The 27,502-nt window shown below is 26.5% G+C and overlaps 1 protein-coding gene across 1 annotated transcript in view; it reads right to left on the minus strand.

The window, feature by feature from the left end:
• Positions 1-27,502, minus strand: part of LOC107453307 (dynein axonemal heavy chain 3) — a 111,078-nt gene that overhangs the window by 82,983 nt on the left and 593 nt on the right. The window contains exons 2-24 of the mRNA XM_071181745.1: positions 25,691-26,734; positions 25,235-25,319; positions 24,126-24,312; positions 23,331-23,406; positions 22,638-22,757; positions 21,113-21,238; positions 20,256-20,454; positions 18,559-18,729; positions 17,026-17,162; positions 16,835-16,943; positions 16,546-16,724; positions 14,906-14,999; positions 13,316-13,403; positions 11,783-11,973; positions 10,476-10,562; positions 8,991-9,135; positions 8,072-8,283; positions 7,428-7,519; positions 7,241-7,355; positions 5,837-6,007; positions 5,093-5,218; positions 4,030-4,166; positions 1,585-1,786 (exon numbers count right to left, since the gene is read on the minus strand). Of these exons, the coding sequence (XP_071037846.1) occupies positions 1,585-1,786; positions 4,030-4,166; positions 5,093-5,218; positions 5,837-6,007; positions 7,241-7,355; positions 7,428-7,519; positions 8,072-8,283; positions 8,991-9,135; positions 10,476-10,562; positions 11,783-11,973; positions 13,316-13,403; positions 14,906-14,999; positions 16,546-16,724; positions 16,835-16,943; positions 17,026-17,162; positions 18,559-18,729; positions 20,256-20,454; positions 21,113-21,238; positions 22,638-22,757; positions 23,331-23,392 (2,763 nt within the window). The 5' untranslated portion in view covers positions 23,393-23,406; positions 24,126-24,312; positions 25,235-25,319; positions 25,691-26,734. The remainder of the gene's footprint in view (positions 1-1,584; positions 1,787-4,029; positions 4,167-5,092; positions 5,219-5,836; positions 6,008-7,240; positions 7,356-7,427; positions 7,520-8,071; positions 8,284-8,990; positions 9,136-10,475; positions 10,563-11,782; positions 11,974-13,315; positions 13,404-14,905; positions 15,000-16,545; positions 16,725-16,834; positions 16,944-17,025; positions 17,163-18,558; positions 18,730-20,255; positions 20,455-21,112; positions 21,239-22,637; positions 22,758-23,330; positions 23,407-24,125; positions 24,313-25,234; positions 25,320-25,690; positions 26,735-27,502) is intronic.

Here is a 27,502-nt window from a genome sequence, read left to right on the forward strand (position 1 = left end):
ATATATATATGATATATATATGTGATATATATATAATTACTAAGGTAGAAATGCCAAGTCATGACGAATTGCAAAGCAAACTATGACCAAAATGTCCTCCTAGCCATGTAGGATGGCATTTTTTCCTTATTACAGACTGGGTGCTTAGAATTAGATAAATTATTTAACTTTTACGTTTTTTGAAGATTATTGTAAAAAATTGTTTTCAAATAAGACTAGAAAAATGCTTGCTTTACTGATATTTCAGGTTAGGTTCATAAGTTCCAGTTGGTACTTAGAATTACCAAAATTATTTAATTTTTATGTTTTCAAGTGATTATTGTCAAAATTTGCTTTCAAATAAGACCCAAAAAATAAGGTTTTTACTGACACTTTATGATTTATATATAATTTTCCCAAGTCTGTCACGTTACTTGCCAAATCATTACAAAGCATGTAAAATGGTACTTTTATTTACCTAAATTATCATAATTTAATGTTTTTTAATGATTATTGCCCAAAAAAAGTGTTGGAATAAGTTCGAAAATTGATTTTAATAATTTGGTGATAAATTTGTTGAATCTTCCAAGGTGATCTCCAAATCATTTCAGAACATTAAAAAAGCTATTTCTTAGCATATTTTGAGGCAAGCCATTGAAAAAAATATCCTCCTTCAGTTCATAATGGAGATGAGCACCTAGCGATATATGACTTTTTCAGTCATAATGTGTGCAATACCTCTTCAGACAGTTGTGACCATATATTATGCAACAATATTTATATAAGACGAAGTTAAAACAAAAAATATAGAAAAAAAACCTTTACAGATCTGTTCTTAAAATCAGTCTTATGAGACTATAGTTTTAATTAGTTCAAATAAGGACAGGGCGTTGTTATGATTTTGGCATTGCGATGTGCCGTCACTCTAACATCGCGATGTTTCTGTACATTAATGTTTTATATTTAGAACTGTGTAAATTTGCAATCAGTAAGTTGCATTTTTTAAAAAAATAAACGGTGAATTTTTTTTCCAGTTATTTCTCAACATTTAAAGAAGTGGATGTCAGCCAAATAGTGGTTAAAAACATTAAACGGCTGGATTGACTGTAAAAAAATCACCAGGATTTGCACAACACTTCGATTCTCAATCACATTCAGATTCATCATGGTAGCAAAACGATGAGGCACGGTGTAAAAATATCGAGGAAAGATAACGATAATCGAAACTGCTATCACTGCACACTTACGGAGGAAAATGCTCTTCACGCGAGCTTGCAGACATCGATATACTATCGGAAACAATGCTCAACATCATGCCTGTAGATATTTATGTCCTATGAATATCTTACCCATCTCAGTAAATCACAATTTCTGATGCATTGTAAAATTGCCTATTCATAAAAAAAGTTTGATGATGAGTGCATAGAATCGATATTTTAAGATGCGTCAATTTATCGCCCAGTCCTAGTTTGAATTTTTTTTAAAAAGTCATGCTATCAAAAACAGAGTGAAACAAGTAGTGAAAGTCATCAAAGAATATGCATATTGCAGTTAGTTCACTTATTTATTGAACTAGAGAATTTTAAAAGATCTGTATTTGAATACCTTTGCTGCAGCAGGAACAATTTTTTTTGTGAAGGGCACAACTTCTTTTTGAGCGGAGATCATTCCAGTAATCTCATTATCTTTCGTGAACTCTAATCGAGATATGCCTTCAAAGCATTTCTTCAGGTGAGGTTGAACACGCTGAGGATCTTTAGTCTCAGACAAAATCTCAAGTAGTTCATCATTAGATAAAAAGAAAAATCTAAAAAGAATTAAGTTGGTTACAAACTGTGTCACAAATTATATAACAGCAAAATTAATAGCAATGAAATCCTTTTTTTAAAATAATTACTGAACAACTGTTAAATTGAAACTAAATCTAAGTAAATATTTAATTCCCCTGTTTGAATAATTAATTGCTGATATTGCTAATACAAATGGAGACATTTTTAGGAGGGGAAGTTCATACATTTTATTTCTTATGTGTTAGCTTCAAAAACTTTAAAATAACTGATATTAATAATAACTAAATACAAATTATAAATCTTGCTTTTGCATATCCATTTTCATTGAAATTTTTTTTATTGTGTTAAAATAAATGAAGAATAGAGAGGTTTCACAGACCTCTTTCCTCAAAGAATGCATTATTAGAGCTAACAGTTAGATATAATATTCTTATCAGTAATTATGAAAACATATATTACTTCTCAAACTGTACTTCTTTTTAACTAAAAATTTATTTTAAAATTTTTAATAGAGTTTTTTTTTCAGAGTGGCATACTGATTATTGCTTATAGTTTGATTATTTTTCCTTAAAAAAATAGAGTTAACAATTAAAACAAATATGATAGTACTTGTAAAGAGTTTTGACTAAATTTGCAAAAAAATGTTCTCAATTACAGAGGAGATCAAGGAACTGTAACTAAACAAAATTTGATAAATGTGAATAACAAGTGAAGTGAAACTTTACTCAACAAATCTAAAATTAAAACATTTATCTCTCAATTTATTGACTTGTGATCAACAATACAAGCAAAAACAAAACTTATTTTTTTATGCAAAATGTTCCCAACCTGCATAAAGCATTAGTATACGAACACGAACTGATTAAACAACCCATATTAAGACAAATTTAAACTTTTGCTAAATTAAAATCATAAGCAATCATTAAATTCAAAAGTTTAAATAAAATCTATCATCTGCAATAAGTTTAATAAAATTACATGTATAAATAAGGTAGTTTTTTTTAAATGATTGCACAGTAGCTATTATTATTTATATTNCTTACATTTTCCTCTACTCAACTTCAAGGATGAGTTCATTTCCGCTTTTTTTCATAATTGTTCTAGTTTAAAATGGCAGGAAAACCGATCAAAATATTTCCCGGTATTCTGGTTTCCCCGTTATCTGGATACCGGATAAATGGTTCTCTACTGTATATGTATTTTACTATTTAACTTTATATAATATTGATTCAATTTAGTGAGTGACAGTTGGCAATGTTCTCTTTTAAGGATTTTCTTATTGAATGACATATAATAAAATAATAAACCAGTTTATTACGTAAAAAATCAACCAGGTCTAAATAAAGACAAAATTAAAACAAGAAAGATTACAATTTGAACAAATAATATTTAGAAAGAAAGAAGATTTAAATTAAGAAAACCGGAAATATAATTTTTAATGCAATAATACATTTTGAAACATCATATTTACATTTACAAGTTGAAAAGATTATAAATTTATTAATTGTTAGGAGAATTGTTATCGACAATGTCAACCTTTATCTATGAAAAGGTTACCCCGCCATAGAATTGAGTTAATATGTCTTATATACTAGTGAATTGGAATTATATATTTACAGTGGTAGATACACTACAGTACTCCTGCACCATAATAATATCCGTCACAGAATTCAATGAATGGATGCCACTAGTTGATTCATTGCTATTTTGTGAGAAGCCGGGTGAGCTGTATTAAAATCACCGTTCTTTTTTAGTGCTGATCGTGAGCTGATATCATACCACTAGTTGTTTCATTGCAGTCTTGTGACAAAACCGGGTGAGCTGTATTAAAATCACCGTTTTTTAACTGCTGATCATGAGAGCTATATTAAGTTCATGGTTGTGGTCACTCCTGAGTTGCCTTTAGCAGTCGAGTGTATATGTTGTGTGTGATCGAAACTGAGAAGCAACAGCGTAAGGAGGACAATGTAGCAGTCATAAGTAACAAGTCAACTGTTCAATGTGGACCATCCATCAAAGTAGGGGTGCTCAAATTGTAGTGGGCGTTTCTGCGAAGGTAGGCGTGTTCACATCACGTCTGAAGGTCACCAATGTGGGGAGAGTTGTTATCGACAATATCAACCTTCATCTATGAAAAGGTACCCCACCATAGAATCAAGTTAGCATGTCTTATATACAAGTGAATTGGAATTATATATTTGTAGTTGTAGATACACTACATTAAGATATCATATAAGGCAACAAAAAAAACAACATTTACCTTGGAAAATAAAGTCGTTTTTTCTCCAAATAATCATTTAAACCTTTTTGGATCTCATCAAGTAGAACATTGCAACTTTGCAAACATTGCAACATATTGGGATGGGAAGTAGCTACTAAAACATGAGGGTCAGTAGCCTTTAAAAAACAAAAGTCATTACACAATCGTTATTGGAATGCAACTAACAAATAGCATTGTAACAAAAAATCAATAATTTTATTTTAATAAAAAGTTTTTGCATTCAATCATTATCAAATTGTTTCAACATTTAGATACCAGTAGTGTTTCAAATACAATATATTTTAAAGCTAATAAGTATGTTTGTTTCATGGTACATTTCTGATAATATAAAAGTTAAAGGAAGGGAACAAAAAATACAATAAGTGAATATTACTCTGCTGACTAACTAATCTAAAACTATTATAACATAACAATTCTGGTAAAATGTTTAACTTATTTGTTTACTTTATAAAAATAAAAATGAAGACAAAAGAGCTTTGAAGTTTTTGAAATAAGAATATATTTTCATTGCAAACGGTAATAAATGTACAAATACAATAAAAAGGCTTAACACAACATAAGATTTTTGGGACATTTATATACACTGGAATGATACATATTACAACAATAGCACTTGCAAAAAATTTGATTTTTTTCACTAAATACAGATTATATATTTAATCTAACTATTATAGTACACTAAATTATTTTATAAATAGTTGTAATTACAATTCCATGTTTTATATATTTTAATAGCTTTTGATGGTTTTATATGATGGTGATGATTTTAATAGCCTATAATGGTTTGACTATAATTTTTTTTTAGCAACTCAATGATTTTTTTCTAGAATTAGGAAATAGAAATATGATTTTCCTCCTTTTTTTTAATGAAGAAAATCATATTTCTATTCCTATTTATATTTCTATTTTGTATCAACACTATTAAATAATTTTAATTTATAACATCTGTAATATATAACAGATGTTATAAATTAAAATGATTTCAATAGTGTTGATACAAAACAAGTCTGAAATAATAAAAAATGATTAAAAGCCAACTTACAGCTTTCTTAGCTGTTTCCCTCCAGCTTTTATCCACAGTTGAAAATTTTTTCCCTTCTACCGGCATTTGCTGCATGATGTCTTCAGAGCTAAATATTGGTTCCAGGTACATCCAAGTAGCTTGACACTGAAAGCATTCATTTATAAATAATTTTTAGTGTAAAAAACATAACAGAAACAGAACATTAAATAACAGGCTAAACTTATGTAAAATATAATAATAAAAAATATAATCATAAATTTTTTTCCTAAAAATTCACGAAAAAACTATTGACTTAGATAATCAAAGATTATTATAATAATTTAAAATAATAAATATTCAAAAGGTTTATCAGGGATGAGAGTAGTCAGAAAGTAAAAAAGAGGAAATCCAAGANGAAATTAGCGGGAAAAATAGAAAAATCTGAAAAAAAGCGGAAATCCGCGAATCCGCGGAAGAATCTCATCCCTGGTTTATGCATCAAAAATTTAACTTAATTATTCAAAAAAAGAAAAAAATTGACTTTTCCTGTTTTTGTATTGTAATTAAATTAAGAAATTTCTTTCTTTTTATCGAAATCTTTCATATTAAAATAAGAGATTTGCAAGATAAGTGGAGTACAATACATACATTCACAGTATGACTTAATGGAGCAACTAGTCCCAATCGCTAAAAATTTGTAGGTAAATTAAATGAAATAATTAACTAATTTTGTCCGTACACTGCAAGAAAAAGTTATAAACGAATGAATTATTTAGAACCTACTTTTAACCATGAATCCAATACATCTTGAACTAACAATAACTTTTCTTCCCACATCTTGATTTCATTTTCAAATGGTTTGATAAAAGGTGATCCTCTCATTGTCTGAACTTTCAAAATATGATCATCCAATAATACTTGAATATCATCAACAGCAGACAAAATGGGCACATCCTGTTTCACATAGAATAAAAACACAAATTTAGTCAATGGTACCAATGACTGAAAATATTAAAAACTCGATGAAAATATGCACGGACAAGTATTATAAATAGTCAGTACACAATTTCATTAGACCATATGCATGTTTCAAATAAAATTCATAAAATGAATTCAAATAAAAAAATTACCATATAAAAAGTGTGTAATGTTCATAATTATGACAGAATATTCTAATTTGGGACAATAACACAGACCAAAACACATAACTTAAAATCAAAGAACAAAAAGGCATACAATCTCTTAGTCTCTATCGCATACCAGGAGGACTACTGATAATTATTTTCTGACAGTCCTAGGCAATTTTTGGTGGTCTAGGACCAACAGTATCAACATAGATTTTGAGTACTGCTTATGCTTTTAACTTATGGGTTGCTTAAAAAGTATGGTTTCAATAAAAAAATAAACTCTAACTACAGTCCAAAATGAAAGCCCTGTATGAAAACTATAGTTCTATAGCATCAATCACACAAGCTTAAATAAAACTTTAAGAGAACAAACCTTTTCTTATACTTTCACTAAAAAAGATGATAAAAAATGTAAACTGAAGATTTGCATTTAAAAATGTAATTAGGTATAATTATCATAAAATAAATTAGGAAATTATATAATGAATACTCAAGTAAAGTTGTCTATTATTATAAATTGATATAAATTTTAAAAGCGTTTTTTATTAATTATTTTCTTATTTTTATCATAATAAACATGTTAACACATAATGCAAAAGTATTAGTTTGCACAAATTCAACTAAATGTGTTTTTTTTTATTGACTACCAATTATATAATTTCTTTAATTACGAGAACAGGTGAAATACATTTTTCCTTATAATTATAAAATTTAATATTTAAAGTTGCACAGCGAAAAAGTCCCTGTTTTACCGGAAACTTTAAAACTTATTGATTTGGAACTTAAGATTTCCCTGACTTTTTCTTGAAAACTAAATATTTTTCCAATTTCTCCAGCCTTTACAAGGTTATCCAGATTGATAGAAACCTTGAAGTCTTTATACACCTCTAATCAAGGAGATTGCCCTAGTTATCGACACACCTTCTAGTTACATTGAAGTCAGTGATTTTAAAACATCCTCTGTCACATAAAATATTATATGTAATTACATTTATATTTAATTATGAAAAAAATTAAAGGCCATTTGTATGTAAAATACATATAAAAAAATTATGCTTACAGTTTCTCTATATGGCTTGAATTCAAACTCAATATCTTGCCATTCTTCCTTCATTTTTGCCATAGCCTTTTCTAAGGCAAATTCTTTGGACACAGTAACAGATAATTCTTCTACCCTATTCAAAAATATTTATTACTATAGGATTCATACACTCAGAGACTACATACATGACAAATTAAAATCATACTTTTCAATATGTTTATGAAGTCCAACTCTAATCATATCTTCTAGTGTAGCCTTTGGACCAGGGCTTATAATGAATCCAAGAAATTTACTTGCCTGAGAAAAAAAAATATAGGGGCATTATTATCAACAAATACAGATAAAGGGTATAAAAGTTTGAAGCTGTTGTTATCTTAATCTGATTGTTCTTATGTAATGAGAAGAAATTTTTTTAGAATTAGATAAAAGTTTAGATTAAAATAAACTAATTAGTTAACTATGTATAAATACCCATTTAAATCATTATTTATGAGAGCTAAAAGGCATAAAAATATGACATAAAGTTGGTAAAAGTATAAATTCAAATTCATCTTAAAAAGTAATATATTATTTAATAACAAATTATCTTTTAATAAGACTTAATATTACCTTTGTGAACATATTCCAAAGTAAAGAAAATAAATGAAAGGGATAGGAGTGTGTTAAATAATGGGAAATCATGGTAGTTCAAAAAGTAAAAGTATTACAACTCTAAAATTACATAAATACAAGAGGGAAAAAAATCAAATTCTTTTTCAACATTGATTAAATAGAAAATATGGCGGAATGCTTAGCAATTATATAACTAAAAAATTTTCAAAATAATTAAATAAAAATATAAATATTTACATATTTCCAATGCCTTTCCTTAATGCCAGGATTGCAAATTGCTAACAGAAGTGGCACATAATTACGAAACTTTTCTATTTTTGCTTTCAGGGATTTTGCGACCATTCTTGTTTCTAATTGGCCAGCAAATGTTTTGTCTAACTTAAACATCACACGCCACATTTCTTCCACTTGATTCTGAATAGCTTCAGCATTTAATCCAGAAAAAGGTCCTATTTCAATGAAATGTAAAAAACAATAACTAAAGTAAGAAAATTTAAATGAAGGCGGATAATGTCAAAATAACAGAAGTAACGCCATATAAATAATATTTATGCATTTTTTACATTGGAGTTGTTCAAATATTATGTTAACATGTTTTAGACAATTTTGGTCTCTACTCCCCCGTTATTAGCAAAAATAAGCAAATAATCCTTTCCCGTTCTTGTGTAAGAGCATCAAAATCTCCTTTGATTTTTTTAAACCTTGACTTTTACTGAAATAGTTTGATTTTAAGAACTTCAGGATTAAATTAAAGTAAAATAAGAAAACATGCATTAAAGAATTAACATGCAATTTAATTAATTTCACAAAATTTTGGAACAGCTTTGAAGAACTTTTTTTCCCTTCAATTAAAACGTTTATTTCAAATTAGAAATTTTTCTAAATACATATACTTTTTTTTTTGCATTGAAATGGCATATTGAAAAGGAGATTTATTGGAACTTATGTAAGCATTGTTTAAACGCTTCTTTTTCCGCAATCATCAAAACACAAATCCCCTCCTCCCTTACATAATATGTGATAAGCTCATTGTTTAGCTGCATTTGCATATAAAACAAAACAATTTTTACTTCACTTGTATAATTTATTAAAAGAATTATTGTTAGAATTTATTTTATTAAGATAATTATTTCAAACCATTAAAAATTTGGCTAACCATAATACCAGATTTCATAATTTTTAAAGAAATCAAGAGCAGTATTCCACATTTTTTCATAAGGTTCCTTCTCTTGAAACATATCAGGTATTGAAGGATGCATAGTAAGATCATGATGCAAAAGTCTTTCTTCTTCATTTATTGCCTAAAACAGCAAAATTAAAAAATAAATAAATAATAAAAGACAAAATTATTTACTTCACAATATTTAAATTTATTGTCAATTCATACCAGTGGTCTTATTAAATCAAATGGTACCGAGCCATCCAAGGAACATAAATTTAATTTCTCCCAGGTTTGTAGGACTCTCAATGGACGAGATGTTAACTAGGCACTGAGAGACGTCACTTATAGCCGCATCAATACCAGGCATGCAATTGTATTTTTGAATATTTAAATACAATTAAATTAAAATTATTAATTTTGAAATTTACATTTTCGCTTGTCAGAAAAAATTAAAATTTTAAGAATAGATTTATGTGATGTTTTTATTATTATGACAGGTGATTATTCTGTAATATTAGCATAATAATAATAGCTTGCAATATTCCGCATAATTATTTATGTAAATATAAGCATGATAATTTAAATGTTCCATAGTAAACTGATGTCGTAAACAAAATTTTACTTAAGTCAAATTTACGTAAAATTCAAAAGAATAAAACATTAACTTTATATTTATTATTTTAATGTTGTTATGAATTTTCTATTATTACTTTGAACTTTCTTCATAACAATTTGGATGCATGTAAATATAAGCATGATAATTTAAATGTTCCATAGTAAACTGATGTTGTAAACAAAATTTTACTAAAGTCAAATTTACGTAAAATTCAAAAGAATAAAACATTAACTTTATATTTATTATTTTAATGTTGTTATGAATTTTCTATTATTACTTTGAACTTTCTTCATAACAATTTGAATTTGGTTGAAAGAAAGAAAAAAATATTAATCACATGCTTAACACTTATCACATAACACTATAATAATCAAGCACTATTAGGGAGTATATCTTTGTACTCTTGTTAAATGATCTATTTTTAAAAGAAAAATTTTTTTTAATAAGTTTTCGTGTAACTAAATATTAAATAGAAATTTAAAAACAAATTTGTGTAAGAAGTTGCGATGGTAATCAAACAAAAGAATAAAGATTTAATTTTTATCCCTATAAGTCAAAACCTTAATTTGTTGAACTAAATGTTTGCAACTACAATAAAAAAAAATTGGAATCTTTCAAATAAATGCAATAATTGTTCGAAAATTGATGACACTGAAAAGCTTTAAAAACATTAAAACTAACTAAAAAAAATAGGTAACTGACAACAAGAAGAAACTCATTGGGAAGACCAAGGTCTACTTGGAGCTTTAGTGTCAAGAAGAAGGATGGTTCAAAATAATGAAGTAGCAATCATGAGGGTTGATGGACAAAGAGAGCAGAAGATTATAGAATAACATTTATAAAATAGTTGTAAAGGTATCCACCTCTAATTCATCTCGGGATTCAACAAGGCAATCATGAAGATATTTCAGACCTTCAACAGCAGTTCTTGATTCATCAAGGGATACTTCCTAAAATTAAGCAATAATATATAAAAAAGCATAAAACACATGTTTCTAAAATCTAAAATGCAGAATGCTTAAAGGAGTTAAAAAATAAGAAAGATATTAGGTTGACAAGGATGAAATTTGTAGGTTGAAAGTGTCAACTTTAACAGCTTATAGTTTAATATTGGTTAGATCATTTTTTTTTCCTTTTCGTAAAAGTCACATACCTCATCTACTTAAATGAATAATCACAAACTCTAAAAAGATATTAAAAATAAAAACTTATTTTATTGGAAAGGGAATAGAAATAAATTTAAACTATCATGAAGAGTGAGTTCTTACATGGAAGCAACTGGTAGGTGACCACTTTGATTAACCTGCAAAGGACACAGGGTGCTCTTTATTGGTCCTCATTAAACTGTTCTATGTTAAAGTGGTTGACTTAGCAAGCAGGTCATCAGGCTACCAAGGCAGAGGAGCAACCCCCTTTGAAGAGGATCAAAATTATGATGACATGTCTTCGGATCATCTTTAGGGATATTTCCTGGACTATCGCTAATTGCCATTTGTGCAGCTCTACCGTGATGCAAATAAAGCCTACTACTCTTACAAGGAAATAAGGCATCACATACCATGAAAAACACAATCTTGAATTTGGCTCTTGTGTACAAAAGTGTTAGTGTTGGTTGAACAAATATGAAACACTAAAACACAACACCAAATCTTAATATTCACCAAAAAAATAACTAACGGTATTTGTTAGATGCCTTAGGGCAGGCCTGATCAATTATGATTTTATGAAACCTAGCACACCCCTCACAATCAAAATAAACTGAAACAGGACAAAACAATGGAAAAAGAATGGAAATTAGCCTTCATTAGCCAACAGATCATTTCCTGTCTAATTACATGGCATTGGAAAAGTGCCATGCAATTAGACAGGCACAACAGAAATGACATGGCAACACTACAGGAATTGGTACTTCATAATCCTCCATACTCACTAGACCTCAGACCTTATTAACTACCGTTTTTTCTAAATTTGAGCATCCTTTTTTAATAGAAAAACAATTCAATTCTGAAAATGATGTAAAAGTAGCTTTTCAGAGATTCATTTACTTTTCGTCGAAACAGTTTCATCTCACTTGCCTTTACCTGTTGTTTACATGGCAAAAGTGCAGAGAAAATATGAATGCATATTTTAAATGAAATAATTTATTATATCTATAAAACCATCAACCAACTTGAATGAGTGGTAAATTCTTTATTTTATGCTGGCAGAAATCAACATTTTCGTTTAATATTTTAATTCTATCAGCAAGAAGAGCTTCAGCTTCTTCTTTTTTCTTCCGTAATTCAACATGTGTCACTTTAAAAAGTTTTTTCATAGCTTTTGGCCATCTCAACATTGTGCTATGTCTAATTAAATCAGTATCTGAAAGAAAAAGAAATGCTTAAAACTAACTTCTATCAACAATTTTAAACTTTTCATAAAAATTAAAATAAATAAAAAAACATGGCATAATTTTAGCAGTGATTCATAAATTAATGGCTTGCTTATTAATTTATTAATAACGATATAACTATCAGGGAAAAAATTTATTTTCAAAAATAGTTTGGTTTGATTGAAAATTAATTTGGTTTTCTTGCACAATTATATGAAGCTATCAGTCAGTGGTTGCATGTGATTCACCTTTAATGATGATTGGAAGAAAATAATGACCCACATGAGCAAAATTTAGATAGGAGGTCAGATGGTAAGAATCATGCAGACTGGGCACCATGCTCTCAGATGGCCTAACCATGATTTTTTTAGAGAATTGACTGAGGTGAAGATATTACATTTGAATGGATTCTGATCCACTAGGATATAATTTGAGAAAATGGAAACAAATTACACACCCAACCTGTAGAATGAGGAATCAAAACCTGGTTTAAGCCATGATAGGCAAAGAATAATGTCAACACACAGAATGGACAGTATTTTAAGATCATCATTGAAGAGATCTTTCAACCCTGATTTAATTCAGATACCCTGCAACTTCTTTATTTATTTATTTTACTTTCAGTTTAAGGAGGAACAAAAAGATTTCTCACATAAACAATTGATTTAACATTTATTTAAAAAAATATTAAAGTTTACCAGCCTACCAGTAAATTTTAAATTATACTTCATTGAGTATTGAATATTTTAAAAAAAATATTATTTTAGAAACATTAACTAGACCCATCACAATAATCTTTGGAACATATGTGAATGTGAATTTATTAAAAGCTATAAACTAAATGTATGTTTATTTTATGTCTCTGCATAAAAGTTTCCAGTTAATTAAAGTGGACTATATTAATAAATTTTAATATATTATATTACTAAATTCAATTTTATAGCTGTTTACATAAAATATGGTTTATAACAACAGATTTATTTTCTGTTTTATTTTGAGTAAATAATGAAGGAAATTTACTTTTTTTATCTAATAATAAAAATATTATTAGATTAAATTAATCCCTTGATGTAAAATAATGAGTATTATTTGTCACTGACTTTTTATACCATATAACACAATGACAAGTTATACTCATCATGCAACTAAAGCTTTTGTTGAACATGATAAAAAATTTGTTTTAAAATTTAAAGTGTACTGAATATGGCAGGACTTTTAAGTTCAGATTATTTTTTAAATAAAAATTAAATAGTTATTTCATGTATAATTTTAGATTATTAAATCTTACTGGACAGTGCTAAAGAAATAAGCTAAATAAATATTTAAATTTACCAGGTAGGAGAGCATTATCCATCAAAAATAAAATCCGAGTAATTGCTTTTTGAATTTCTTTTACAAGTTCTAAAAGTTTTGTTTCTGCCTGAAAAAGAATTCAATATAAAAAGCATGAAAAATTAAAATGCAATTAAAATTTTTAAACTAATTTGAAATTCTTTGATATTCCCAGGTGTTTTGATATATATGAACCCTGTTACCTACATTTTCAAGTTTTATATCTTGTAAATAGTTATATTTTTGTTACTTTTGAAGGTAAGGAAAGTATTTGTTTCATCTTACAGAATAATTTTCAAAAATCGAAAAATAAATAATTTTTCTTATAATTTTGAGTTTTCTAAACAAAATGGTTCTTTTTCAACTCATTTTCAGGGTAGGGGAGAAAGAGTATTAGAGTTAATATTGCTCACAACAAAACCTTTTGGATAATTATTTCATTTAAAAGTAATCATAATAATCGAGGTAAAAATAAAGCATATGGAATTAAGAAGTGCTATCATACTTGTACAAAATCAGCCAACATAATACAATGAAACCTGTTCAGCTGACTACATAAGTTGATATCAATTAATTAAGAACTGAATTTATCCAATGTAATTAAAGGAAGCAAAACTTTTCTACTTAGTATGTTGACCCCTATAATAAATACAATTTGTCCAGGGATAAAAATTGAAAGCTATTTTAACCACTTTATAAGTTAAACAGAACAAAACTTAATTACGAAATTTTTTAAGCTATTAAGTTATGTATTGAGCTATTAAGTTATGAAAAAAGTTTTAAAATTTAACAAAAACTTTAAAGTATATTGGAAAATATTAAGAGTTTTTGTCGTACATAGGTTTGATTGTGTAGCAATAGATTTGAAAATATTGAAATGAATAAAATGTTCTAATTGCATATATGCTCTTAAGTACTGATATTTTAGGAAGTTATTTATAAGAAATAACTGCCATGCATCACTAATAAAAAATGCATAACATTAAACTAATCAGTTTGACATTAAATTACGGTGATAAATTGAAATACCTTTTGTAATTAATATCATTTATTAAGACAAGATATTTTTGATAACTAAAACTTTAAACTCATGTTAAAAAGATTAAATTGCATTATTTATTTTGATAAGTAATATGAAAGGAATACGTGGTTAACATGATGTATAGATAAGAATAAAATGAACGAAATTATTAAAAAAAAAAACATCGAAATCTATATAAGTTGACCACTAAAGAAATGTTCCAAAAGTATCCAACTCAAACATATTTCACTGAAGTCAAATACTGTACAATATCATAGAAATAAAATTATCTGATTTAATTCCACTATCTCTGTAAAGGATAAGAAAAAAAAAGACCTGTTATTTAAGAAAAAGGTAAAATTTGGAATGATACAAATTTTAACTATTAATTACATCAAATTCCAGAAAGTAGGTACAAATTTAAACATATCTATTTAAATAGATGCAGAAATATATTACATTAAATGAGTTGCTGAAGCAAAAAATAGTCATGGATGAAAAAAATGACATAATTTCATTTAAAAGTAAATGTTGAATTAAGATTTTTGCAAAAGAAACAAATTGCATACTAATTTTAGATTTACATCCATTGCAACTATTTCTTCTGTATTATTAACTGGTTCAATTAGTTGACTTTGCATTGTGCTGCATTCTTCACATATCCTAAGAGAAAATTAGAATAAATTTTTTATTAGGAAACAATGTCGAATTTTTACTTACATGCAAATTAAAACATTATCCTTAAAAAAAATTAAGATTTTTCTATTTTTATGCCAGATCTAGCTCTTATCATTTATTTTCGTTTAAAAAAGGAAGAAGACTTGGCATCTGCTAAAAAAATAGAAGCTTTTGTTCAGGTTGTTGTACAGTGCTAGTTGCCGGCACTGCAAACCTTCTTCTATTCAGAAAACAATTTAGTACATATGTTACCGGCAAAGTTTGGAATCCGGCATTTTATAGAATGCCTAAAACTAGCCGGCAATGTACGAAACGATTTATATTTCGCACATTTCCTAGGCATTCTATAGAATGCCAAATGAGAAACCGGCAAAGTATAAAATACATCTCCGATTCGTCAAAATGTCATTCAAGAATGACAAATTCAAAACCTCATTCAAGCCTGTCATGTTGCAACAAGTAGGTTAATTTCTAATTTTTTATATGAAAATTTTGTTTCCCTTAATAAGAAAGGCATAAATTATGTTTTGCACAACTTTTTATTTTTCTTTACACAGTTTGAATAAATGTTTTTTAATGGCAAACTCAGTATTTTTTCAGAATAACATTTTTATTTTTGAGAAATGCATGTTGACCGAAATCTAGAGAATGCCGACTTACACCGGTGAATGTCAACAATCACATAGTCTTCTAATCTATTGTCAGTAAGTATTAAAATATCTAATAAATGTAATTATATCCACGAATAAATTAATATCAAATTGGATCTAATAAATATTTCGGACATTCACCAAAGTGACTATGTGATAGTCAACATTCACCTGTGAAAGTCAACAACCACCGATTTCGGTCATTCACAGTAACATGCACATCATTTACATAGTAACCTCATCAGTAAGTTTTTTTCATAATTTGCCTAAATAGCATTTGTCATTCTATAGAATACCTAGGTATTTTATACAATGCCTAAGGAAAGTATGTAATACTTCTCACATTTCATACTTTGCCTAAAAACATCTGGCATTCTATACAATGCCGGCATTTCATACTTTAAGCGGTAACATATATATATATATATATGCTGTATAGTTAATTAAAACTAAAGAGAGATCCTTCACTGAAAAATCTAACTACTTTTCAAAACCATTTTGCAGAACACTCTTTCATTATATTTTTTATTTATGAAGAAAAGGACATTTTAAAATTTTATTTTTCACTATAATTATTTTTTTTCCATTGAAATATCATTATTACAAAAAAATATTTATATAGAATACATTCTATAAAAGCTATCATCAAAAAATCCTTATTATTTTCATGATATTGTACAAAAATTTTTTTTAAATAAACAGTGTAAAAAAATACTCATAAACTACTTTGATTTTAATATATCAACTAAGCTTATGATAATATTATCAACACTTAGCACTGAAATTTTTAATATCGCTACATAAATCACATAATTCAATTTTAAGAATTTGAAATACCATAAAAATATGATTTACACATAGAAATTGCAATAAACACTCACCATTCTGTGTGATTGGTATTAGTTGTAATTTGAAAATCAATTAGCTTCTGACAAATAGTATCAATTTTTTCACAAAGCTGTTTCTTCATTTCATCACAGTTCAAATTAAATAAATTGAGATGTATGTTACTTTTTTCAGTATGAATAGCTTGTTTGTGAGCCTGTACTTCTTCAATTTTCTAAGCAAAATATAATAAACAATGGCTATTAAGCATGAAAACACATGGTAAGTTTTCATAATTTAATATATTTTGTAATTAAAAATGTGTGTAAATTAAAGAGAATTTACTTTTGGAAATTCTTTTATATCAATTTCATCACTTTTCAAAAAGTTTTCAGTATCATCATCAAGAGTACCATCAATAATGTAAGAAAACTTGTCAAACTGCCTAATGTACCTGCAAAAGATAAAATATATCATTTAAAAAAAAAACTTTTTGCTTGGTTTTAAACTGAAAAAAAAAGTTAACATTTACTTACTGGTTCAAACCTATTTCATTAAATTTCAAATCATTTTCAACAGAACGAAAACAGAGTTCAACCATTTGATCATTCTCTGGTATAGGATATAAATTAAGCTTTTCATCATCAAATACTCTCAAAAGAATTTTATCCGGCTACAATGAAATTAAACATAATTTAAATAAGTTTATTTTACATTAATCACATAAAAAACCATGAAGATGTATTCATGATTTGAATACAGGAACATTAGAAACGAGCGAAATTCTTGTTTCAATTTTAAAGAAGAATTAAGTATAATGTGAATTCAATGATCTAGATTTGAAGTGAATCTAACTTAATAGCATTATCTTTAAGCTTTCTGATTTATTACTAGCTATCAGAATGTAAGAACTCACTAAGTTTTTAGATGCTTGGAACTTATTTTTTCAAATTCATATTAAAGAAAAGAAGAAAAATAATTATATTTAGAAAATTATTCATTATAAATAACACAGCTCACTTATCAGAAAAACAAAACATGAATGGAAATAAAAATTTAGGAAGTAGGAATGAATTTTTAACAAACTTAATTTATAAAAAAATCATTCATAAAATTTCCTTAAGGACTGGATGCAGATGTTTAGCTAGAGTTATTAAAACAACATCACCATTGCTTCACTTTCATATTTCAACTTTTAACATTTTTTTTATGCACAGAGAATTTTCTTTTACATAAAAATAAACTTGACTAGGTAAATAAAAAATAAGCTAATTTTGTTAGCTAAATTCTTATTTTTTAATAAAAATTTGAGGAAATGCTTAATTGATATTTTATAGCATTTCTGATGTAATATTTACATGCTGGGCCCAGCATTTAAAGGTAAAAAAATAAACGTCTGATCTAAATATTTACATGCATACTGAGAAATACAATCTTTGGCCCTGACAGTCATTATAATTTTTGCTAAGTTCAATAAACAGATTAAATTTTATGCTAAAATTATAATGGTAAAAACTTTTACCATTTTAAATGTTTGTACAATAGTTCAGTTTAAAAATAATCAAATAAATAAAAACTCCAAATTTCTTTTTTTATTTTACAAAATTTTAACTCTAATCTGATAAATTTTTTTCAAATTATGATTTTTTGCATCCTGCTAAGATAAATTTAAACAGGAGGGAAAGTTTAACAGCGAAGTACTGTATATGTTACAAAATCTCTTATTCTATTAGATGCCTAAAATATACCGGAAAAGTGTGAGAAGATAAACATTTTATAAATTGCCTTGGCAATGTATAGAATGAATAATGACAAATATGCAAAAGTATGGACAATTAATATTTCCTATATTAGTTAGATATTCTGCAGAATGCCTAATAAAAAACAAGATCTTTCACAATGACTAGGCATGGTATAAAATTATTCTCATAAACCATATTTCACCCGAAAAGAACAGGCATTTTATATAATGACTAGACATTCTACACATGCCAGTATTTCATAAAATGATAGTAACATATATAGATTTTATTCCTGTTATGTTTATTTTAAATGTAAGAAAAACTTACCCTCGGAAGATTTTGAGAAATCTGCAAAAGAGAATGTATTACAAAAAGGAATTCTTTTTTCCATTCATCAAAAGTCATTTCCATCATTATTAAAGAATCTTTCACGACAACACGGATGGAAAGAATAGGAAAATTGAGAAAAGTTTTGCACCTTGTGAGGTCATTTCCAATCTAAAAGAAGAAAATCAATTATATTTTGGTAGATTATTTTACACATTAAAAGACAGAACAGTACTATAATAGGCACGATAAACAGAACAGTATTATGATAATACTAGACTAAATGGTGCTATAGTAAAAACTGCCAGTTAGGTTCTAAATAGCTTTAAATAAAATATTGTTTTCCCCCCATAACAATACAATCATCTAACGCAGGTCTCATTGCAACAAACAACATTATTTCCCCTAGATCAAATTAAGACAGAGTAAGGAATAAGCAATACTTAAAGCTGAGCAAGCATCTTGGTAGGATATTGTATAGAATTTCTGTAGATGATGTGGATAATATTTTGAATCTAGTTATTTTTTACATAGCTATAGTTGTTTACAATTACAATTTTTGTGGAAAACGTTTTCAAGTGGTAAAAAAATATATGCTTTTATATTTGATTAATTTTTTGTTATGGTTTAAAACAGTTTTGAATACCATAACTAAAAAAATTAGAAACTTTGGAAAAAAACTTTGCGGAAAAAAACAAAGGCACAAAAATCTACTTTAAGTTAAAAATCAACATTTTAAAAGATGAAATTTACTAACCAGCCTTAATTATTTGATCATCTTAAACTAACCACTAAAAAATTAAACACTTGACTGGTAAATAGATATACAAGTAAATACAATGTAATAAAAACTGCTAACAATATGAAGCAAACATAAACTGATAAGATGCTGATCGAGGGGACATAACTGACAGATGCTTAAATCATTAGTTTAAGCATCTGCTATAAAAAGAACTATGAGATACAGGGTTCAAACTAAATTTTTTCAGCAGAAAATACTGCTGTGACTCACAATTTTAAGTTTAAAACAAATTCTAAAATATGTCTAAATTTGAATGAAATAAAGAATTTTTTTCAATTCAAATCAATTCATAATAGAACAAATATTTTTTGAATTGTGTAATAATGATTATGAATAACTTTTATAAAATGAAATACTTAGATAATAAAAGAATAAAAAAATTAATTTATACACATCAATAATATCTTTTTTAAAACATAATAAGCACATTTTCTTACTTTCATTTAACAGTTTCACAGTAACTTTTTTCTAGATTTTGCACATGAATGCTTTTTATGAAACATCTTAAAAGAATTTTACAGTAGCTTGTTTGTACTACATAAAAATGAAGTTTTCTCTTATAAGAATTTAATTTTGAATTCCATAAAATAGAAATAATGACATATAAAATATGTATTGCGTGGCTCTATCTTTATCTTTAGTAATTTACAAATAAAAAACAAAAATGTTACAAGAAAATTTTTACTCTTCTAATAGAATATCAATATAAAATTATTACATAAAATAGAACATAAATTTTTGCCTGGATTTTTTAACTTTTATTTAAAAAATTCGTTTACAATCAGCATGAATTAAAAAATGATTGTTGCACTTAAAATCTATTCTTAAACCACAATTAAATAAAAACCTAATTAATTTGAAAAATTAGTGAAGTTATTAATAAAAAAATACTCACAGCATATTTGTGAATGAGTTCCATATAATTCCATATGCATTTAGTAATGAGTTGTCTGAGCATTGATGACATTATAACAGCCACAGATGAAAAATATCTTTGAATTTTTTCAGTGGAAGCACCAGATTTACGAGAAACAAGAGGCTCCCAATCTTGTTTGCGGTACTTGATCAAGATTTGTACACTTTCAGTAATCCAGCTAGAAGTGGACATTATCAAAACAATTGTTAATACATTAACAAAAATTACTGCTGAACGTATCAAAATAGTGGATAATTTGAAGAAAAAAATTAAAGAAAAACGAAAGGAGATAGAACTATACAGCATGCTTTATTCCGCGAAGGTATATAGTTATTTTTCCCCCAAAGCTTCAAAAGAAGTTTTTGGTTCTACAGTAAACTGTTGATCATTTTTTGCAAGCTATTTTAATTTTTCTCAGTGTCATTTTCTTGGAACAGAAATGCCATAATGAAAGTTGCCATAATTAGCATAATGAAAATTGGATTTATGAATAAAATTTAGCATTAATAAAAATGTCCCCTACTGATATAATTATGCGTAAAAACAAATATATCAATTATTAATCATCAGAGATTTGCAATGTAGCTGGGAGAAGTTTTGTGGGTATCTCCTAAAGGCTTTTGTCAACCCAAAGTCTATGGAAAAAATTCTGAGCATACCAAAAGTGGTCTTAAATAGAGAAGATCCTTACACAGAGGTTGTCTTCCCTTAAGGTTTCACTGTATTTTGTCACTTACCTGCTTATTTAAATAATATCAGTAGACTAAAATTACTCAACAAAAATTAATTCCAAATTATTTTATTAACCAAAAATAGCATAATTATTTTTTTTTTACCCATTAATCAAAGTTGATTTAGCAGCTTCACATTGAGCCTGAATAAGCGAACGGAAATCATTGGCAAATGGTGCAATCGGAGTACTTGCAAAATTTTCAATCAGTATGAGATCCAAGTTCTGATATCTAAAAAAAAAAATAGATCAATACTTTTAAAACTGGTAGAAATTCAAAGCAATAAGACAAGACACATACTAATTATACAGTTTCTGAGACAAATATTTTTTCAGAAAAGTGACTTTTGTATAGATGATTTAACCCTTTAACAGTAAAATGCATTTCAGATAAAGATATGAAAAATGTAAATTTACTAATTGCTAATTGGGCATTTAAGTTAGAAAGAACCTATTTTGTAAATACAAAATAAGAGCATACATTAACACACAAAATCTGCTACAGACAATGATTCAGAGCTTATAATAACTGTTAATCACAATTTTCCTCAACTATAAAAATAATTTTAGAAAAACTAAAAAAGACATAAAAGTCTTTTAAAATGAAAAATATTTTGATTTTATGTTTTAATTGCTTCTACAAAAAATAATAATATCGGTAAAAATATACAATAAGAAAGTTTGAAAGCACTTTTACTTAAGAGTTTTAAAAAAAACTCTGTGTTTCAAAGAAACAAATATAAATTTCTTAATATTTGTAACAAGAAGATTCAGCGCCTGATATGAATATACAGGACAAACATGTCTGTTTATTTCTTAACATCTTTAAAACATGGAGACAATTAAGCTATTATGATAACAATTTTAATACTTGTTCAAAATATTGTGCATATTAAAATTCCAAGAAGTTTAAGAAGGACACTAAGTCAAACTTTTGAGAAAAGTTAAGTAATAAATAGTTTCAAATCCTAACGGAAATTTATAAATACAATTTTTAGAAATTTCAATAATTTCAGCAAATTTTCAGAAAATTTCATATCACTGTATGCATTTAAGCAATATGTCACCTGAGTAAATATTATAATCAAACTAGTATAATTATGAGTCACATTATTTTTATTAATTGATTCCTTCCCTAACAAAGTTTGATTCTAGGCCTAAAATTGATACAGGGCAATTTGGTGTTAAAAAGTAGCTGTATACATAAATTAAGTGTTAAGAGTATGAGAACATTTCTGATGTCTTACTTTTCTGATATTTAATCGTATTTTAATAACATGAATAACATTGAAACCATCAAAACTGTTTTTCAAATCAATATCAGCAATTTTTAGCAATAAACATGTTTCAGTTTTCACCTGTTAACGTTTTGAAAATTGTTTATGTCTCTTGTGGAAATAGTGGCAAGCAAAGCCTTTACTCTGGCTAGTACTTTCGAACTGAAATTTCATGCCCTGTAGTATAATACATATTTTTACATAATTTTTTTAATAAAAAAAAAACTATTCCTTTATAATTATCCAGAAGAAAGTTTCATTACATGCTTGGAAGCAATTGAGATTGAATACTATTTCAACACCACATTCTGCAATAATTTTTGCACACAAATTATATCTAAAATATGTAGTTACTTGTCAGCCCACAAATAAGAGATTTTCTTAATGCAAGGACGCAGCAAAAAAGCTCTCGAGTTCAAAAATTTTCTTGTCGAATGAACAGAACTTTCCCAAGGAAGAGAAGCAGGGGTATTTCTAGAAAGACATTAATTAATTAAATATTATTAATGGGAAAACAAGAAGTAAAATGAAGATCTACACTGAAATATAACATTTCCTTCATTTCAATTAAAAAAAATAGTGCCTTTAATGTAAAATACTTCTTGGTGCTATTTTGAGCAATTATATGAATTTAAAGAACCATATTTAAATTTCATAAAAAGAAAAAAAAATAAGATTAAACATTTCATATTTATAGCTGAGTGTCTACAAAGACCAGAAGGTCTACCTTAGTCAAGAAGAAAAGTTTTGCAATTAAAAGTTAAATCACAAAAACTATAAGTTTAATTAAAGGTTTCTCAGAATTTTCTCAGTTCTAATTACATATTTATAGATGGAAAGCATTTTAGAACTAAGCAATGTAGCATTAACACTTATTCAATTATTTCAGCTCAGTTAAAATAATGTATAAATGATTGCTTTAAGTACAACTTTATACAGATAGAAGTTAATTCATTACATACAATTTTTTAGACAAAACCATAAGTCTCCCCCCCCCCCCNCCCCCCCCCCCCAAAAAAAAGAATATCTCTGCATAAAGCAACTTACACATGAGACCACTTTGGATATACACTTTTGATACCTAACCTTTTTCTTTCTGATTTGTCCATCAAAATATAGTCAACTGAAAAGGAAGACAATAGCTTTCATAAAACCAAAAATCTAATGTTATGAAAGTAAAGTAATAAAAATGAAAGAATTGCATTATCCTTAAAAGAAAAAATTAATATTTTTTTGAAATATTATCAATATAACTAAAAAAAAGTTTTTAGAATATTGACATATTTAAATAGCAAGTGATTATGTAACCATATATTCAACAAATGATTTATTAGTTACATTTTACTCATATATATGAAAGAATAATATTATTTTTAGCTTCATAAAAAATAACACGAATAAACAATGAAACTAATATAAAATAAATTAGCAGAAAGAAAGCCCTAAATGATCCATGTTGATACAAGTCCTTAAACTATGAAACAAATGAATTAAAACAAAAGAACTATTTTTTTTAAAAAAAATCTATATATTGGTAATGATAATTCAAAGCAAAAGGATATTTTAAAAGCAAAATAAAGCAAAAAGATATTTTAAACACTTTTATAAGAAGTAAATAGGAAAAGCACAATAATTATAAATGATAATACAGTAGGGAACCGATTATCCGGAACGATCGGGACCATCGCTATTCCGGANTCTTAAATTTAAAAAAAAAGGCAATGGATATTACTAATATCTTTTTGAACATCATTGTTTAAAAGTGTATCAAATATTTATAGTTATGAATTAATATTTGATCATACAACATTTGCCTATATGAATATTTCTTTATTAGCTTACCAATGCTTCTTTTCACAGCAACATAATAACTTTGTCGGATTTCTTCAATAAGCTCGTTAGATTTCTGTTCAAAAATAGATAATAAATCCTGCTTGATGTTAGCTTTCTTGCAAAGTGCTTTAAAGGATAACTGTAGTTCGGGAAGATCTTCATCTCTGATGCCATTTTGAACATAATACCAATAATTCTAACAAATAAAACAATTACATAATTACAATAACAAATATAAACAATTTGAGAAAAATATGAAGATTAGGAAATTAAAAGATAAAAATACATATCGTTCAAATTTTCTTAAGGAAAATGTTTATAAAAACATTTTTAAAAGAAATAATAACAAATATTTTGATGCAAGCCCTAGTTATTACTTTTTAAATTTCCTTTTTGAGTTTAAATAAATTCTTAATAAATCTAAAAAAGATAATTAATAAATAAATTTAAAGTTATAAGCATTTGTATTGCAAATGTTATCAACATTGAAAGAAAATTAAAATCTGCTAAATTTTTAAAACAAAATTAGATATTTATTTTTAGGAAATTATTAAACCAATGCAGTTTAAAAATTTATAATATTGCATTAACTTACTATTTTAAAATTCATTTAATAAAATAAGACTTAAATATTAAAGAATTAACAAAGTCAATTAAAGAAATAGGATTCTCTTTGTACAGGAAGTGCAATAACACAGATATTATTTAGAAAATTCTAATAATGCTTTGACTTGTTTTCAGAAAATTGTAAATCTTATTATGACTAAACAACATTTTCAAGTTTAATCATGAAACAATAAATATATGAATCTTGCATAAAGTTAGTTTTTTTAATAAACCTACATACAACGTAAGATGTTTCCCAAATCATTAGTAATTAAATTATGTAACATGGAAAAACTGGTGAGTAAAACATTTCTAAAAAGATTCAATGATTTCAGGCATCGACTTATTACTAAAATATAAAAATAACTAAATAAGTAATAAAAAAATAAGAGGTAATAAAATTAAAATTTCTGATATCTGAAATTTGGACTCAAAAAAATTTTCTAATTAAGAATATCAGTTGCTAACCAAATATAAAAGTTCAATAATAGTTTTAATAAGAAAAAAATTACTTCACAATCTTCTTTTGATGGCAATTTTGCAAGATGTTTCTTCAAGTCCTGTCTTTTTTGTTTAAGTGTATTTAAAGGCTTCACACTAGAAGAAATATTACTTATCAAACAAATATGATTTTTTTTTTTTTTTTTTTTTTTTTTTTTTAAAAANTTTTTTTTTTTTTTTTTTTTTTTTTTTTTTTTTTTTTTTTTTTTTTTTTTTTTGTAAAACAAAATAATAAAAAAATCACTTTCTTTTCAATATATGGCAATCAATAAGAAAGCTTAGTCATCAGTTAAAAACAGTATAATATTTACACTTTTTAGTAACATTTATTTTGTTCTTACAAAACTCCTAATAGAAAAGAATTGTCTGCATTCAGGCTAGAACAACAAACTTTCAACTAAATTTCATCAATAAAAAAACAGAGGAAAATTCCTAGTGACAATTAAAGAAAAATAAATTCTATATACCTATCTTTATCACGAGATAATGAATTCCAGCTTTTCTCTATATTTAGGTTTTCCTCAGAAAATCCTATCAGTGGTTTTAATCTTAAAATAAAATTAAGAAAATTAAAGCAGAACAATGCAGGAAATAGTAGTTAAACTATAAAATAAAGATTAATATTATTTAAACACTGAAAAACAATAGAAAAAAATGCCTAATGATCATTAAGAAATATATAAGTGGAAAAAAATATGAAATGAATCTCAAAATTTAGAATGAAAATCAGTATTGAATTATCAAAAACTGAATATAACCTTGCCATACCTGAGGATCGAACCTAGGAAGTGTGGCACGGGAGCGATAACCACTACCACTCAGCCACCGGGCGTCTTTATCTGTACCACCAAAACAGTATAACAAGATTGTCTAGACCCAAGATGTGACCCAGAGATCTATTTTTAAATTAACATATTAATTAAAAGTTACATAGTTTAAAAAATATTAATTTCAAAACAGATTGAATAGTTATAGATACTTTATTATGCAAAATGCATTAAGTGTTGATTTTCTTAATGAGAAAAAACAAGCTCATTTAATCATGATTAAAATAAAGAGAGTTGGCTATGAATTAAAATTATGACCATCAATATCAGTCCAACATGCATAAAATTAAAAAATAAATAAAACTGAAATATTAAAATAAAAGTATTCCTGACTCAATATATGTTTTCCAAAAAACTCTAGTAGTAACCCATTTAGAATAACTCTTTCAGTACGAAATATAGTGAGAAAAGATATTTTAAAACAATTTAATACAAAAAATAATTATAGCAATAACAGTAATAAATAATATAAAATAAAAGGATATTCTTAGGTTTCACTGACAACTTTGAAGGTAGATGTAACTTGGATAATTGACGAACATCAGGTAACAGAGAACCATTCCTGAAATTTGCACCGATTAAATTACTCGGTTTATGATGCAAATCTTTCGCCTTGTAGGAAACAAACCTTGTTCGGGTATGACTGGCAAAAAGAGGTGGATACTGGTTAAGCTCCTTGCAAATCTAGAAGTGCAAATAAAATTGTTCTTAAATAAAAAAAAGTGGCATAGAAATATTTTTCAAATTTTAAAATTACAAGACAAATTAAATTTATATGTACATTTAGTAATTTGGATTACATTAAAAACCTTTAAAACATAAACTCTCCTAGGCAAAATTGGAAAGAAAAAAAATTAAACCTTACATGGATAGAATTTCAAATACATATCACCCAATCATAGCCAAGCACCTAGCTCAGTTCTTCAGAGCTCAATCTTCTAATGACTATGGTAGGAATACCATGTAATTTTAACCATGTTAAGATGATGTGGTCAGCCCCAGAATATATACAATCTCTCAAACACTACACCACAACCACAGAGAGAACTTTCAGATATGACATATTTAAAGTGCCCTTTGTTATATACATGCTGTTATTGATTTATTTGTCAGAAGAATTTTCAGTAGATTTGCTGTTAGAATAGCATTCCTAAAACTGAAAAACTAAATAACAAAAACTGAATTTTTGAAAAATTTTAAAATTTAGTAAATAATAAAAAAAATTTAAAAAAAGTATAATTACAACAAAAAACATACATTGTCATAAAAATGGACGAAATATTCCTTAAAAAAAAAGTGTTAAACAAAAGCAATTTTTGATAGAAAAATAAAAACATTAAAAAAACCTAAGAAATAAATAGATCTACCTATTCACTTTTGACAATTATTTTGAACTACTTTACATTAAAAAATGAATGCATATTACACTGCCTCTATTTTTAATTATTAGAG

Source organism: Parasteatoda tepidariorum, chromosome 6 (genome assembly GCF_043381705.1).
Source record: "Parasteatoda tepidariorum isolate YZ-2023 chromosome 6, CAS_Ptep_4.0, whole genome shotgun sequence".
Lineage (NCBI taxonomy): Eukaryota > Metazoa > Arthropoda > Arachnida > Araneae > Theridiidae > Parasteatoda > Parasteatoda tepidariorum.